This window comes from Nesoenas mayeri, assembly GCF_963082525.1.
Source record: "Nesoenas mayeri genome assembly, chromosome: 20".
Lineage (NCBI taxonomy): Eukaryota > Metazoa > Chordata > Aves > Columbiformes > Columbidae > Nesoenas > Nesoenas mayeri.
The window spans coordinates 6,581,676-6,597,309 of NC_137569.1; the positions used below are offsets into that span (position 1 = coordinate 6,581,676).

Consider the following 15,634-nt stretch of genomic DNA (forward strand, 5'->3'; position numbering starts at 1 on the left):
GAGGAAAAGAGATGCTGGAACAGGCCAAACCACTGACGGGGATGCACAGAGAATGAAAAAGAAAATGGAAAGTAGAGTTGTGAAACAAATTGTCTCATTTAACAATGCTGGCAATCGTCAGGAGGGGAACAGAAAAAACGAGCACAAAACAAACCAACCAAGAAAAAAAACCCATTCATTACAGCTCATGAAATTAATTTATATGTATTTTCTATACAATTATGGATAGACACATACACTGCACATGCAAGATGGGCAGGGAAGAGCTTTTTGGCTACCACAAACACCTTTTCCACAGCACCCGCTGCGTGCGGCGCGTTCGAGGAGCTCAGCACTGACCTCGCTGCCTTTCTAGTGGCATCAACAGCAAAACTTCATCTGATTTTTGATGGGAAAATGAGCATCTTTGAAGTTATGCCCTTGATGTAGATTTATTGAGGCAGCGAAATGTCACTTTCTACATCCAAGTGCTAAGAGAGTTTGGATTAGCGAAAAAGAATTCTTTAAAAATTCTGCAGGTTTTACATTATTACAAAATTCCGAGCAAGCCTGTTTGAGGGCTGATGTTCATCCTTCCTCCCAAAACATCGATCCATATTTCATTATTTACAGAGTGCAAAAGCTGCCTGATGAGAAAGCCATCAAAGAGAAGCGCTCTTAGTTAAGATGGTGGACTTCACAATACGTACAAGAAAATCATGGAAACAAACCGTTAAGGGAATAAAAAACCCACTTACACAGGCCTAATACCATTTACTACTGCAAAACCTCAGACGAGAATGGCTTTTCTCCTTACCTCGGGAGTGTTCTTCTTGAACTCGCGACTTTGCTCAATGAGTTTTTTCCTGGACTGCTCACTTTCATCTTGCCGGTTCGCCAATATTGTTGCTGTGGCATCGAGCTCTCTCTGTCGAGAAAAACAAAACAACAAAAGGAACTATAATTAGAGCTCCGTTTCTCACAGGAATTAAAACAAAAGCTCCTATGTACGTCATGTCGTTTGGAATATCGAGGGGACCGGACTACAGAGCAGCACAGAACAAAGCACCGCGCTGCCAGGAATGGGACCTCCCGAATAACATCCAGTGAAGTTCTGCAACCTTTTTGATTCCACCTCACCAAAAATATAAATAAATATGTTCATTTTTCTCAAAAGCATCCATGGCTTTAGCACAACCCTGGACAGGACAGCAGCAGTGGGCACGCAATAAACACCTCCTAATAATTTCCCCAATCCAGTGAAGATTATAGATCTTGGAGACATTAAAAGCCAGATTTATTTTCACTTCTCTGCTTTTTAAAGATACTGGATATTCCCTTTTTTTTAATCACTCTATGAAAAAACAAACCAAACCACCGCAACCAACCCTGATTAACTCAAATACTGGTTGACCTTATACTTCAGCCTAGACTGGTTATGCTTCAGTCACTCTTAATTTCAAGTGACACACTGGATATAATTCCACACTGTCACTGCACTGCTCTTTTTCCATTTAATTCTTTCCTTATTTAAACAAAAGATTATCTTTTCATGCAACTGGAATCTATTCTTCTAAAATTATTAGCAGGTATCTCCATTTCCTCCCCAAACACACATCTTTCATCATCTGGCCAGCAAGGCCAATGGTACCTGGGGTGGGTTAGAAGGGGGTGGTCAGTAGGTCAGAGAGGTTCTCCTGCCCCTCTGCTCTGCCCTGGGGAGACCACACCTGGAATATTGTGTCCAGTTGTGGCCCCTCAGTTCCAGCAGGACAGGGAACTGCTGGAGAGAGTCCAGCGCAGGGCAACAAAGATGATGGAGGGAGTGGAGCATCTCCCGTGTGAGGAAAGGCTGAGGGAGCTGGGGCTCTGGAGCTGGACAAGAGGAGATTGAGGGGTGACCTCATTCATGTTTACAGCTATCTAAAGGGTGAGTGTCAGGAGGATGGAGCCAGGCTCTTCTCGGTGACAACCAATGATAGGACAAGGGGCAACTGGTTCAAATTGTAACACAGGAGGTTCCACTTAAATCTGAGAAGAAACTTCTTCTCAGTGAGGGTGGCAGAGCCTGGCCCAGGCTGCCCAGGGGGTTGTGGAGTCTCCTTCTGTGCAGACATTCCAACCCGCCTGGACACCTTCCTGTGTAACCTCATCTGGGTGTTCCTGCTCCATGGGGGGACTACACTGGATGAGCTTTCCAGGGCCCTTCCAACCCCTGACATTCTGTGATTCTGTGAAGAATGCCAGATTATGCTCCAACAGCTTCTCCCAGGCTTAGCTGGTGTTGCTCAGCCTGGTCCAAGTGCATTATCCCCATCTCGGGTTCTTTACTCAGAGCTGTGCTTCCCAGCGTCACCATAATAGATGGAACGGGTCACTTATCAGCCCATAAACCAACAACAACTCAATCTTCCATGTCAGTTTATTCCTTTGCTGCAGTATTTCCATGTAACACGGAGAGGAAAAAAAATGTAAAAGGCTAAAGCCTCCACTCAGCTGCGCACAGCGTTCCCCAGGTCACTTGGAATTATAATCAAGGATTCATAAGAGGAATTTAGCACTGTTTCCTCTTGTTATTAATTCAAAAGCAGAAAAACCTGGCTATGAGAAAGAAGTTCATGAAAAGGAAGAACAATGTGCTAGAGCAAGAGATGGAGCCAGTTTCATCAAGTCACGCCGAACACGCCTCGACCCGCACGAAAACCCAACGTCCTCCAGCAGCAAACCTGCTGCACCGCTGGCATTTGTCACATCTCAACAGCCTGTAACAAACCAGACCAAAAATACACAAGCCTGAGACCTCCTGTTGGGTCTAATTACACATCCCCAGCGGTCGCTCAAGTCCCTGACCAGGTCATCACCTCACAAAACCCACCGTACAAGTCAAGCAGATTTGGTTGCTACCAGAGGGTTTGCATCCCCACTTCACTATGCGCTGGATCACGTACTTCCAGTGGAACTGGGCACCCAGAGTGGGCAAACAAAGCGGGAAAACAAAACATTTGCCTCTTTCTATTTTTGCAAAGGTCTTAGAAATAGCAACCGATGGCAGGTTCCTACAGATCACCTGCTAAACCTCATTCTGCAAGTTTAAAACAACGAACGTACAGAATGAGCAGGCAGATAATAGTGTCCAGATAACCTGTGAAAAGGTCTAATTCGAAATTCTTAGTTACATTCTTGTATGGACAAATCCTGTATCTTCGAATGACTGCATGGATGTACATGTGTTTTATGTGACTTCACAGTCTGACCTGTGGAGGAAAAAAAGCCTTCTGCAGTTCCCAACTCCAAAGCATCACTACTTTTTTCCCCCTTTAGCTTTATTACCACATAATAAATGTATGGACCACAGTTATCTTAATCCTTGGAATATGCTAAATATGACAAATGGATTTGAAGCCAGGCAGCATGCTGGAGCCAGTGACCTAAATATTGTCACTGTAATGCTTAAAAAAATCCCTCTATTTCTGACTTTGAGGAAAAAAAACAGGGCAATATGTCCACCAGATCTTGGTTTGGAATTCTGGAACATATGTGAAATCTATTGCAGAAAAGTGGGAAATACTTAACAGTTGGATAAACCACATTTGAAATTCATCCCAGCTAAGTTTATGCAAGAAAAAAGAGCAACAGAAACCAATGTGGTTAAGCAGTACTATAAAGAGCAATATAACGGCTAAGCAGAAGGCTTTTAAAAAATATAAACAATCTGGTACGGCCAGCAACTTGGAAAACTATTTTTAAAAAGGAAGCACACATTTAAAGCAAAGCAAACACAAATCATGAAGAGGGAATTTCAGTAGACCAAAGAATCAAATGCTTTGTTTTACAATGTAAAGTGATGGCCAGCAACTTTACAAATGGAAAAGCAGACTTTTGAAGGCCTGTACGTCCAAGTTTAGAGACAAGAAACGGGAACTGATTAAAAAATGAATCATATTTTGTATTTTGTGCTGCTATGAAGAGTCAGGGAGCAAATGAACAACCTTGTGGCCCTCACTGCTCGACTGATCCCAGCGCCGCGATGCGTTACTGCAGGGACCTTCCCATCGCTTCCAGGACTCCTGCTGGGACAGGCCAGGGAATTCCTCACCGCAAAACATTTCCTTATGTGACACCTCAGGTACAGACATCGCCGAGGAGAAATGCTGCCTGCAACGCGTGGAGCTGTGTGAGGATGAGGGCTGAAGCCCCTGCCCAGCATTTAGGAACAGCAGATGTAGTAGGATGCAAGCCTAGCTGAGGAACAAGAGATATCTAGCCCTGTATACAAGATCTGATATAAAACAAGATACTAAATCTTCAAGCTATGTCACAGTAAGCCCCAAATCAAAACTATTTGAAAAACCACTGATTTTTTTCACCCTTACTTGATCTCAACCGCGTACAATGCAAGTTTCAGTTATTTAAATCTAATATTAGATATAGCATTACGACCCACAAGCATTAATGGAAGACTTTTCACACTCTTGTGACTCATTCTCATGAGATACCTCAATTTTTGTAAAAATGCAATGTGGCCAATGCATTACTGCTGCAAGCAAGCAGTATTAAGGAGTAAGTAGTATTAACTTTAGGATTTCAAACCTGAGTACTGTATAACAAGGGTATAGATGCTTCCCAAGCTTTGTAACCACTCTCTAAGTAGATATTAGCTAAAAGGAGATGCAATACTGTACAGAGAGAAGCACAGTGGAGAGTCCTTTAGCGGGTGAAAAAAAAGACCATGTCTCAGTATCATTCTCCACACCTTTGAAATCAAAAAAGTTTCCAATGAAAAGCAAAGAGAAACCAAAGTTCAAAGGTGCTGCAGTGCTGACCTGGCTACAAAAAAGGATTCAAAGCCTGGAAGCTTTAGCTCCACTGATTTAATACTGGCTAATAAATTTTCTGGCCAAAACCAGCCACCTTTCAATTGTCCCTGAAAAATGTCAGTCATACTTGGGGCACATTTTGAGAGAGAACAAGCAAGACCATTATCTCCCTCCCTTTGCCCCAAAGTCCCATCAATTTAGGGCAGACACAGTTCATCCTGCTTAAGCCACAGATAACTAAAGAACTCTCTCCAGGGTTTCTGCTTTGACCCATTTTAACAAATTTACTGGGGGTGGGAGGGAGGCAATGGAAAGGGATGAGATGTGAAAGTCTTATGCTCTTAAGTGCAGGAGACATTAAAAAGCAACCCTCAGAAAACACACATGAAAAGGTTTCTTTCATGTAGTATAAAGAAACAAACCAAAACTAAAACTAGGAGGGTCAATCCACTACCAACTGTAACAACAATCAACTTGAAGTGAATTTGCCTTCCTTTAATGCAAGTATTTCCAGGCTATCTCAGGCTCCCCAGGAACTGTTCCTGTTTGTTCTGCCCTGTTCAGACACCTCTGCGACCACCAGGTCTTGTACCAGCACAAAAAACATAGTTGGAAGGAGGGGGCTGCTGGAATCCCCCCATTCCACACCAACTTGCAACCTGTTCACACCAAGAAAGCTTCAAATCCAGCCCTTCTGCGAGCGGCGCCTCTCCAAGCTGAGTCCCATGGGCTCTCCAAGAACTACTCACTTGGGAAAACTACTCTAGGAAGAATCTGGGCTTTCCTGGATACTTATGAAGTTTCTGTTCACAAATCCAAAAGGTGGAAGAAAATGAGACTATATAAGCAGGTGATTATTTAGCAAGCGATAGGACAAGAGAAAATGACCTCAAGTTGTACCAGGGGAGGTTCAGATTGGATATTAGGAAAAAATTCTTCCTGGAAAGGGCTGTTGGGCATTGAACAGGCTGCCCAGGGCAGTGGTGGAGTCACCATCCCTGGAGGGGTTTAAAAGGCGTTTAGACGAGGTTCTTACTGGCATGGTTTAGTGCTGGAGTTAGGTTACGGTTGGACTCGATGATCCTGAGGGTCTCTTCCAACCAAAATGATTCTATGACTCTATTCTAAGCAGAGATAACCCCATGGTGCCAAGGCTGCTCCTGTCAATGAAACTGCACTAAAGAGAAGAATTTGGGTTCCCAAGAAAGCAAGATGCTTCAGCATCCCAGTCCCCCCCAAAGCTGCTCTAACATAACCTACCATAACCAATATTAATTCTCTACTTAGAACCACTATTCCTATGTTTCACATGGAAAAAGTTATAAAAAGCTGCTATAATCATCCGCAAGTACTGCAATGTAACTGGATCCCAAAACTTGGTTATTCTCCCATTTTAAAATGCTTAATCCCTGCTGCGTTGACCACAAAGCTCTTACACTGGAGCAAAAGCATATATCACAAGTTTAAGACAGACTCTTTTTCTGGCAGATTTCTAGTCATGGACCCAATGCTGTGCCTTCAAAAGCCTTCGGTGCGGTTGCAGATGTTAACAGCACGTTTGCACCATAAACCTGGTTTTACATGTTACAAGGAGAGACACAAATCACAACTGCACTTAGGAGTTTTCTACCAGTAAACGTGGTAGTAACCATTTCCCCCGAAATCTTGTTCCTGTGTACTTAAGGTATTTCCCTTTATCACCGTTTCAATCAGTTACCCAGTCTACACGATAATTTGCTACTGAAAGGAGTTTTCAGAATTCTCATTTCTGTTTTCATCCTCTCTCAGGATCGCATTTGTCAGACCTACAGAAGCTCTCAATGGAGCTTTTTGCAATTTTTAATTTCCTATTAGAGGAAAACTCCTCAGTGCGGCGATGACACCAATGCAGAAGTGTTGGCACAACTCTGCATCCGTGCAGAATGCTTCTCTTGGGGAAATTTTACATCTCCCTAACAGATATATTAGATAATCTGTTCTTCAGTCTTAAAAACCCCATAATTCTCACCTGTTCTGAGCCTACATACTGATTGCATAAGTATTTCAACCATTATAAACTGCTTTGCGAGCTTCATCTAGATTATGCCCAGGGAAGCAGCCCCAAAGATGACACTGGGAGTTTTTGTTAATGTCTATTTTGACACCAATTCCAATCTGAAGGTGCTCAGGAAAAGTAAACATGTTGTACCAGTGCAACAATGGAAGAAGTTTCTTTTGTGTAAAACGAGTTCATGTCTGCCTCGCTGTAAAGCAAAGATCAGAGAGTTCAAACGCAAGCGCAACACCAAGAACCACCACTCCCCTGCCGTACAAATCAGCACTGAATGATGAACACATAACAAAGACCAGAATACCTGCTCTTCACACCCCTGGAGAGAAGAAAAAACCAAAACCACCACCACCAAAAATCAAACCCCACAAGCATTACACAAAACATGGTTCTTAAGAAGCATTCTGCCATTTGGCAAACTGATGCAGCTACCTTTCACATACAGAATTAGTTAGGAAATTATTTAATCATCACATTTTTATTTCCATGTACTCAAGTAATTTGACTCCAAGTAGGTTTTTAAACAAACTGGAACAAATTTTGTGCTCCATGCAATGCTTTTGGACAGCAGGATGACCATGAGCCAGCACTGGGCCCTTGTGGCCAGGAAGCCAATGGTACCTGGGGTGGGTTAGAAGGGGGTGGTCAGTAGGTCAGAGAGGTTCTCCTGCCCCTCTGCTCTGCCCTGGGGAGACCACACCTGGAATATTGTGTCCAGCTGTGGCCCCTCAGTTCCAGCAGGACAGGGAACTGCTGCAGAGAGTCCAGCGCAGGGCAACAAAGATGCTGAAGGGAGTGGAGCATCTCCCGTGTGAGGAAAGGCTGAGGGAGCTGGGGCTCTGGAGCTGGACAAGAGGACACTGAGGGGTGACCTCATTAATGGTTACAGATATCTAAAGGGTGAGTGTCAGGAGGATGGAGCCAGGCTCTTCTCGGTGACAACCAATGATAGGACAAGGGGCAATGGGTTCAAACTGGAACACAAAAGGTTCTACTTAAACTTGAGAAGAAAGTTCTTCATGGTGAGGGTGGCAGAGCCTGGCCCAGGCTGCCCAGGGGGGTTGTGGAGTCTCCTTCTCTGCAGACATTCCAACCCGCCTGGACACCTTCCTGTGTAATCTCTGAACACATCGGTTAATTACTTTGAAAGAAACAACAACAAAAAAAAACGCCTGAGCTAAATGGTTGTGACTTGCGTAGCTGCTACAGGGTGGTGGGGATCAAACTACGTCATCTTCTGCCAAATAAAATAAATTACAGGAAACCAAAGGAAACCCACTGTTGCTTGCAAAGACTCTGCCCGGGCAAGACACAAGGCGGCCTGACCGTCTGCCTGGCTGGTGGATCACAAGCTGACCAAGACAAACCAGCAGCCTTGCCCACCATAGGCCTCTCTGCACCACAGCGGACAAATTACCCGCTTTAAGTGGTGACAGAGGAGGCAATAACCACATTCTCAAGCCCACAGCAGGATGGATCCCACACACACCAGCACCGGGCTGGAATGGGGAGGAAAAACCAGTCTGAACACATTTCTGATACCAGCGATTCATTGGGTTTGAGCTAGGAGGTGCACAGCATCCATGGCCAGTAAGACACATTTTTGATAGATAATTTTTAAAAGAGTTCTGGCCCTTAAAAATAATAATAATAAAAATAAAGCAATTAACTGATGAGTAATTACAAACTAATTAACGCACTATTCCTGTCATTTGTTCAAATCCACCAGTGCAAGAGCCACTGTGTTGGGTGGAAAGGGATTACGCTGCCATTTTGTAATAAAGCGCCGTCACAGACGTCAGCTCATGTCTTGCTTCCAACTAAGATCAGATTCATGAGTTATATTAAATAACTCCTTTGACCACAGATCAAAGCAAAATGTAGTCTGAAAAGACCGGTTTAAATAACAAAAGTTGAACCCTTTAACTAAGCTCTGTTAGATCATTTAAAGTATTTAGTTACTCCCATTTTCGGCCTAAGCTTTGCTGGCAAATGAAGCATGACCATGCTTTAAGCAAGACACACACTGTAACACAGACCAGGATTTATAACTTGCTATACAGGTTGCCACCAATAAATCAATAATACATATACACACACAGTCATGTTTCGCTCTGAGTTCTGGGAACTTACTGTTTAAAAATAAAAATAAAAGCTTTTTTGCTTTGTTTTTATCCTAAATGAAAACAAACACATTGCTCACACTTTATTTAACTTTGTCCAAGTCCTAACTGCACTGTGTCATTTAGAACAACAACAAAAAATCCCAATTATTTTCCCTTTGACGACGTGCTGTTCATTTTACTTTTAGGGTTTATTTAACAATATAGAGACACGGACCACCCGCCCTGAAGCCCAACACAACCACCACTCAATGATCTTTCAGCCTCCAAATGCAACCACCAATCTGGAAGCTACTTAAGCTGTTTCCAAACATTTGGACATAAAATATTTACCAACAAAAGCTTAAATACACACTGAAAAAGCCACCTAAAAATACTTTTATAACCACATTCCAACAAAGTAATTCCTTGAGGGATGGGAAAAAAATTAAATTGGACGTGAACTAACAGACCAGTTCATCTTTCGCTCCCTTCTTGTGTTTTTGGGCATTGCAGAAGGGCTAAGAAGCACTGCAGGTCAGTGAGGGTGAGATGAGCTTTCCAGGTCCCTTCCAACCCCTGACATTCTGTGATTCTGTAAATTGAAAACAACAGATTTGGTTGCAGTGGCACTGCCAACCTTGCTATGATACACTGTCACTAAAAAGTCCTTAATTTTGGCTATCAAAACCAATTTCAATTTCTTGCACTTTAGAGCAGTAAAAACAATTCTGTGAAGACTCTGTGTTTACAATCCCTCAGCAGAGAATGCAGCTGTCTCAATCAATGCTGATTGTCTGTTAATTAGTTCAGTTTTACAAGCTGATGGAACAGATTACTTCATTCCCTTCCCACACACAGAAAGAAACTCTACAAATATAGTTATCTGCAATACAGTAATTTTTGCTTCCCGGCAATTTGGGGAGGTAGATGATGTACCAGGGACACAAGTGATGTCTCTACCAAGAAATCATTTACGTTTGTATCGTTTGAAAATGCTCTGTCATACAGTGATTTTCACTCCATATATCTCTCTCCTATTTGAAAACTGAAACAGAGCAACACTTTCCAAAACAGTGGCACTACCTCCCCTCCTTTTCACCGGGGCTGATACCAAGTCCAGACTTATCCACAGTCCTTTAGCAACAGAAGCCAGGTCCTTATAAATAGTTTCCTGTCTATATTAAGTATTTAATCAGAAACACATTTTGGAACCCAAACCAGCGCCCAAATTCGTGTCCTAGAGCAGCACGCTAAGGTTTTTAGTGAATGGTTTGACGTTGCTATCACCGTTCGCCATCCCCATGCGCTTTTCAGACAAACCACAAATAAATAGCGGGATTACCTCTGAGCTGCTCACAGATTCATTGCCTCCCGTATCTCCGCTCTCGATCTAGACACTCCTGAAGAAAAGCCAAATTTTACCTCTCATATACGCAGACGAGAGCGTTGGACACTCTCATCCCAACGCCAGAACGCACCTCTGTTGAGAAAACCGAGGAAATACTATATAGCCTTAGGCCCGACAATATGAGAGTTTGATCCAAAAATGCCTCTTCTGAGACGAAATAACACGCTATACGTTATATCAAACAATAAAAGCTTTGCTTTGAGACTGGTTTTCTTTCTCAGTCTAGATCCTACATGACTGGAAGGGCTGGAAAAAAAGAGTTCTAGCTAAAGAACATCTGTATATTTAAAAGATGTATCTAGCTAGGCAACTAATAAGTTTATTGCAGAAGAAGCGAGTTGACAAATATGAAGCACCATAAAAACCATGAAATTATCAGTCCACCAGAGCTGGGTTTTGGCGGTGTAGCTGGCTGATAAGTATAAAAGGTAATCTAAATAAAACAACTATTCTTCTACACAAAAATATCTATAGAGATCTGCTTCAACAGCAGAGAGTCTACAACCTCTTAATGCTTTTCAAAGGTCAGTATTTCATTATACACAAAAATGAGAATTTTTGCATTACGAAGCGAGTCATCCAAAGCATTTCACTGGAAACGTCTTGCAGAGAATTCTCTGCATTCACAGGAATGGCACTGGGGGAGACGAAGTTTGAAATGCAGCATTCGTCTCATATTAGAGACATTAACCTGAACAGCAAGGGACCTAAAAACAACCTCCATTCTGCTGAAACTTGATTATTTTTTCAGCTATTGTTTTTCACTCAACTTTAGCTAAGTCTTATTTCTACAGTCCTACAAGCAAAGGTCAAACTGTGCTTAAACCCACCACACGTTTATTCTGCTCTCCCACCTCTCCACTTCTTTCATGTCACCCAGGAAAACGATATTTAGAATTTTATCCTGGCTTTTCACATCCTTTAAATGCGCCGGAATAAAAATGGAGAGGAGGGGTGTTGTTTGATTTGGCTTCTTTTTTTTCTTAAGCTTTATCTGATATTTCTTGGGGATGTTTTGTCGCCTGTCCCATTCCGCAAGCTGCCTTACCCAGCCTTGAGGACAACCGGCTGCCTTCCCGGTTTGAAGCCGCCTTCGCTAAACATGCTGCAAACGCTACGTTTAGTAATGTGGACTGAAAAAAACGTATTGCTCCAACACTGGGGACGCGTCCCCGGCTTTCACGTGCCAGGGCACACAGTTCCAGCCCTGGGAAGTTTCACCCAAGTTCCTCCTTGAACCGCTGCCATTCCTCATGTTGCAACATCGGACAAGCGGAGCCGTGAATCTGCACCCACGGAACAGCACATTCCCATTAGAGGAGAATATTTGGAAAGGGATTGCTAGATGCTGGTTTATGTAGCACTGCAGATTAAGTGGTACTGGTAAGCCCACGGAGTTTTCTTCCCCGCAATGCCTCTGGTTATATTAGTTCACTATGAATCTTTAATTTTTGTGCTTTATGTGTAGTCATGTACAGGATTCTGCAGTTGCAGATGGAAAGAAAAGATCTGAAAAGGACTTGTCAACCTCTCCTCAATCTCTGTCAGTACTCGGCAAAACACACACTCGAGAGGTAACTTGCACATGTTTGCTGTGGGATGAGCACTAAAATGATGAGAAACATTTGGGAAAAGTCATGCATGATACATCATCTACTTTTTCAGGGCACCACCGTTGAAGTTACAAGGCAAAACCACCACCTACACACACTATCTTATTTTTGTGTAAAAACCTCGCTTGATTTGTTTCTGTACACTTCACGCTTTGTATTTTATACATTTCTAGACAGATTATGCTCTAGAAAACCGCCTGGGAAAGAAAGGAAGAGGGACTTACACGATGAGCTTAGGAATTACTCTTTGAAAGCAGCACAGTTTCTTCTGTGGTTCTGTCCAAATAATAACAGGGATACCAAAAATAGCGATTAATTAAACTAGCAATAAACCCCGAAGGCAGACCCGGCCTTGCCCATCTCCCCGCAGGGCTGCAGCGGCCCCCGCCGCCTCGTTCCCTTCGCTACCATGTGTAGAAGCTATTTCAAGAAATGATGCAAATTCCTTTTCTTATTTTGATACTCCTAACCTTGTGCTTTAATCCGGCCCTTTGTGGGTAAGGAATAAGTCTACTTCTGCATTTTAATACTGACTACACACACCAGTCCAAGCTCAGCTTCAAAAACCCTTACACAATGTGCCCTAAATATCCAGCCAAAAAAGAATGACAAAATTACACATTACTTCTGTCATTATTCGCTCTCTTTTACCATATGTCTAAGGTAAGCAGAACGCTATCTACATAATGGATTCAGCCCTGAGTAAGTCTGGCCTGCTGAGGCTGGTGAACCTGAGCTAACACTCCATCACTTATTTACTGCATCTCTAAAGCATTTCAGATTCTAAGCTGAATATATATTTCACACAGTACCAAAACTTTTAAATATCCACAGGAAGATTTCATTTTTATAGGCAATAAACATTAAATCTAAAGGACTGGAACATAAAAAGTGTTTTAATACCATATAAATCACCTTTCCCTAGACAGAATAAATCTCTGAAGGTTTTAAGGACTGCAATATAAATTTTTATGGCAAATTATCTACATAGAAATTACTTGCATGAGACGCACTTTCACTTCTCTTTCTCATTTGCATAGCGCTGACAATCTTTTCAATCACAACGTTCAAACCAATTTGGAAAGTCCAGGGCACAATGCACAGAAACGCTGGGCTGAAGGCGGGTGGTTCCTCCTCCTCCTCACCACGGTTCCCCTGACTGCTGCTCCCCGGCAAACACAGAACTTCGCTCTGCAGGGATAACAACACTAACACATAGAAATTAAGGCTCAGATGAATAGCTATGTCTCTTTAAAAAGAATTTGTTGGCTTTTCTAACACAGAAGCGCTGCTGTTAACCCTCACAACTAAGAGGAGATCACTTCATGCTGTGAGTCCCCCAAAGCAAAGAGTAACAACGGGCCTAGTTGGAAGGGTTTGAATTGAGGAGCGACAGCCAAAACTGTTCTTTGGGATGCTCCCATGTCCACAACGCCAGGATCTTTCCTTTGGATCCCTCCATCATAACGAGATGACACCCTCGGGTTTCTAAAAGGCTCCGACTTCCAACTAAACAGTTAATAACCGCAGAAGGTGAGAGGCCGATTGTTATCCACGGTGAAACAAGAAGCGATCGCTCCTCAAAGCTTCTGTCTCAGCCTGTCGGCATAAATACTTCCTCGTAGCTACAGCAGAAACACGCACGAGATGCCTAATTCCCGAGGCTCCGAAGCGCACACGTCCTCAAAGGACGGGCACCGGTGAGGTGTGGTGTACCCCTGGTACCAAAAATACTTTGGTTTATTCACCATTTCATTACAAGGAAGGTGTGCTGACAGGGATTCTCATAGAAAAGGGCAGAATTAGTTCTTGGAAAAGCTCCTGCTGCCTCGGAGTCAGGTCTGAAATGTGCTCAGCACTTCGCCGAATCATCCCCTTGAGGGACATCGGAGTAAATACAAAGTTAAAGCACCCAAAGAACTGCAAAGTCCCAAGGAGAAAACAAAAAAAAAGGTAGGAAGTTTGCAAAAAGAGCTAAGAATAGTACATTATTTCCAATGTATATTTCCCTTAGAAAATATTTTCAGGACTTCTGTGCTACCAATCAAGTTAAGATAACACAGCAGAGGAAGAAACACAAGCCGGTTCCCAGGCGGTTTCCTACGCTTCAAAGGTATTTACTTAATAAGTACCATGTATGGATAAAATGAGATCATCAACCTAGTCATAAGATGGTTCTCCAAATTTTTAATGAAATCATGCACGGTATGATTTAAAGAGTGCTCATTTGTGCACGCTGACTACAGGAAGCACACGCTCCCTGCCAGAACGCCCCGAGATGTTAGAGGGTTGATTATGACTATTGGAGCAGGGGAGGGAAAACTCCATTGAAATACATGAATCGCAGTGACTTGCAAAAGAATTACAGGGTCATTTCTAAGAGTTTTGGCCAATGCGATGAGGCATTTGCTTCCTAGCTGATGAAGGACTGAAGTGACATAAAGCTTTCTTCTATAGGATTTCACAAGCTTTTATTACTTTCCTGAATTATCTTTGAATCTAGAGGATGGGATATTATTTTCTTTTGAGATGCCAGGTTGCTGCTCGTCTTCCCACTTGTACGATCCACAAAACTTATTAACGTTTTCAGTAATTAACACTAATACTTGAGAAAAAAAAAAAGCCATTGTGTTAAGAAATGCTTTAACAAGATCAAGAAAGAAAACAAGTGCTTCTCAGACTGTATATAATTTATTTTGCTACGTTTGGTTTTGGTTTTTTTTCCAGAGAAAACCAAGTAGGGCCGACGTATCACTGTGTTTCAGCACCTTCATCCTTCTCTTTTCCCTCTTTCCCCACAAGCAATACTGTGCAAATTTTACAAAAGCATTTATTTCCTTCACCACAGAAAACTAAACCCTTTCACAGACCATCTCCCCTCTGCACTTTCCTGTTGGGGAGAAGGAAAAAAAGGGGGAAAAAGCCTTTTAGTACTCTCCTCTGCCTGCAGTCTTAAGCAGCTTGGTAGGCGGAAGCTGTCTTGGATTTTTCCTTTCAATACTTTGAATCCAGGTTTATTTTCATTAAGTTGGGCCCCTGCAAAATATGAATTTCAAATGCTCCGGGATCACGTATGTTGCTGCCTGGGCAGCTTTGCTGGCTCTCCATACGGTGTGAGAGCACGCGGATGAGTTCAATGCACAGGAGCAATAATCAAGACCTCCCTTTAAATGAACTTAATCCTGGAACCAAGGCGTACCGAACTGGAAAGTCTGAGTCAAGTTGTGGCTGTTTTCCCAAACAGATCATGAAAGAACATTCAGCCCTAAACTCAGAGCAGCCCAACTGTGCATTTTACAGGATACTTATCTGTGAATCAGCAGATCACAGACTTGAAGGCCAGACATTCTTCCCACTCCAGCCTTTAGTCATTTGATCAGGAGAGCCAAGAAAGAACTCTCTGAAGAAGCTTTCAGTGGTACTTTTCAGGAAAAAAGCAAGTTTGGTTTTTTAAAGAAATCAAGGGGGAAACAGCAACCCTGAAGGTAGCAAACAGAGATTCCAAAAGGGAGAAGCAGGGACCTGAAATGCCAAGTCAAGCCACACTCACTGCTTTGGGGAGGGGTGGAGAGCACCTTCAAAATAACTACCTTCTAAGTGGCTTGAGCTTGCAGTCAACCCCCCCAGCCTAACGCACCCAACCAAAGGTCAGTAAATTCCCT

The 15,634-nt window shown here is 42.8% G+C and overlaps 1 protein-coding gene across 6 annotated transcripts in view; it reads right to left on the reverse strand.

Moving 5' to 3' along the window:
• The window catches only part of CUX1 (cut like homeobox 1), a gene marked incomplete at both ends in the record, with an annotated part of 256,649 nt that overhangs the window by 206,226 nt on the left and 34,789 nt on the right, over positions 1-15,634 (reverse strand). For 5 of the 6 annotated variants that reach the window (XM_080356937.1, XM_080356939.1, XM_080356936.1 and 2 more), the window contains one exon: positions 797-907. The exons of the other annotated variant lie outside the window; for it this stretch is intronic. In XM_080356937.1, the coding sequence (XP_080213063.1) occupies positions 797-907 (111 nt within the window). The remainder of the gene's footprint in view (positions 1-796; positions 908-15,634) is intronic. 6 annotated transcript variants of the gene reach the window in all.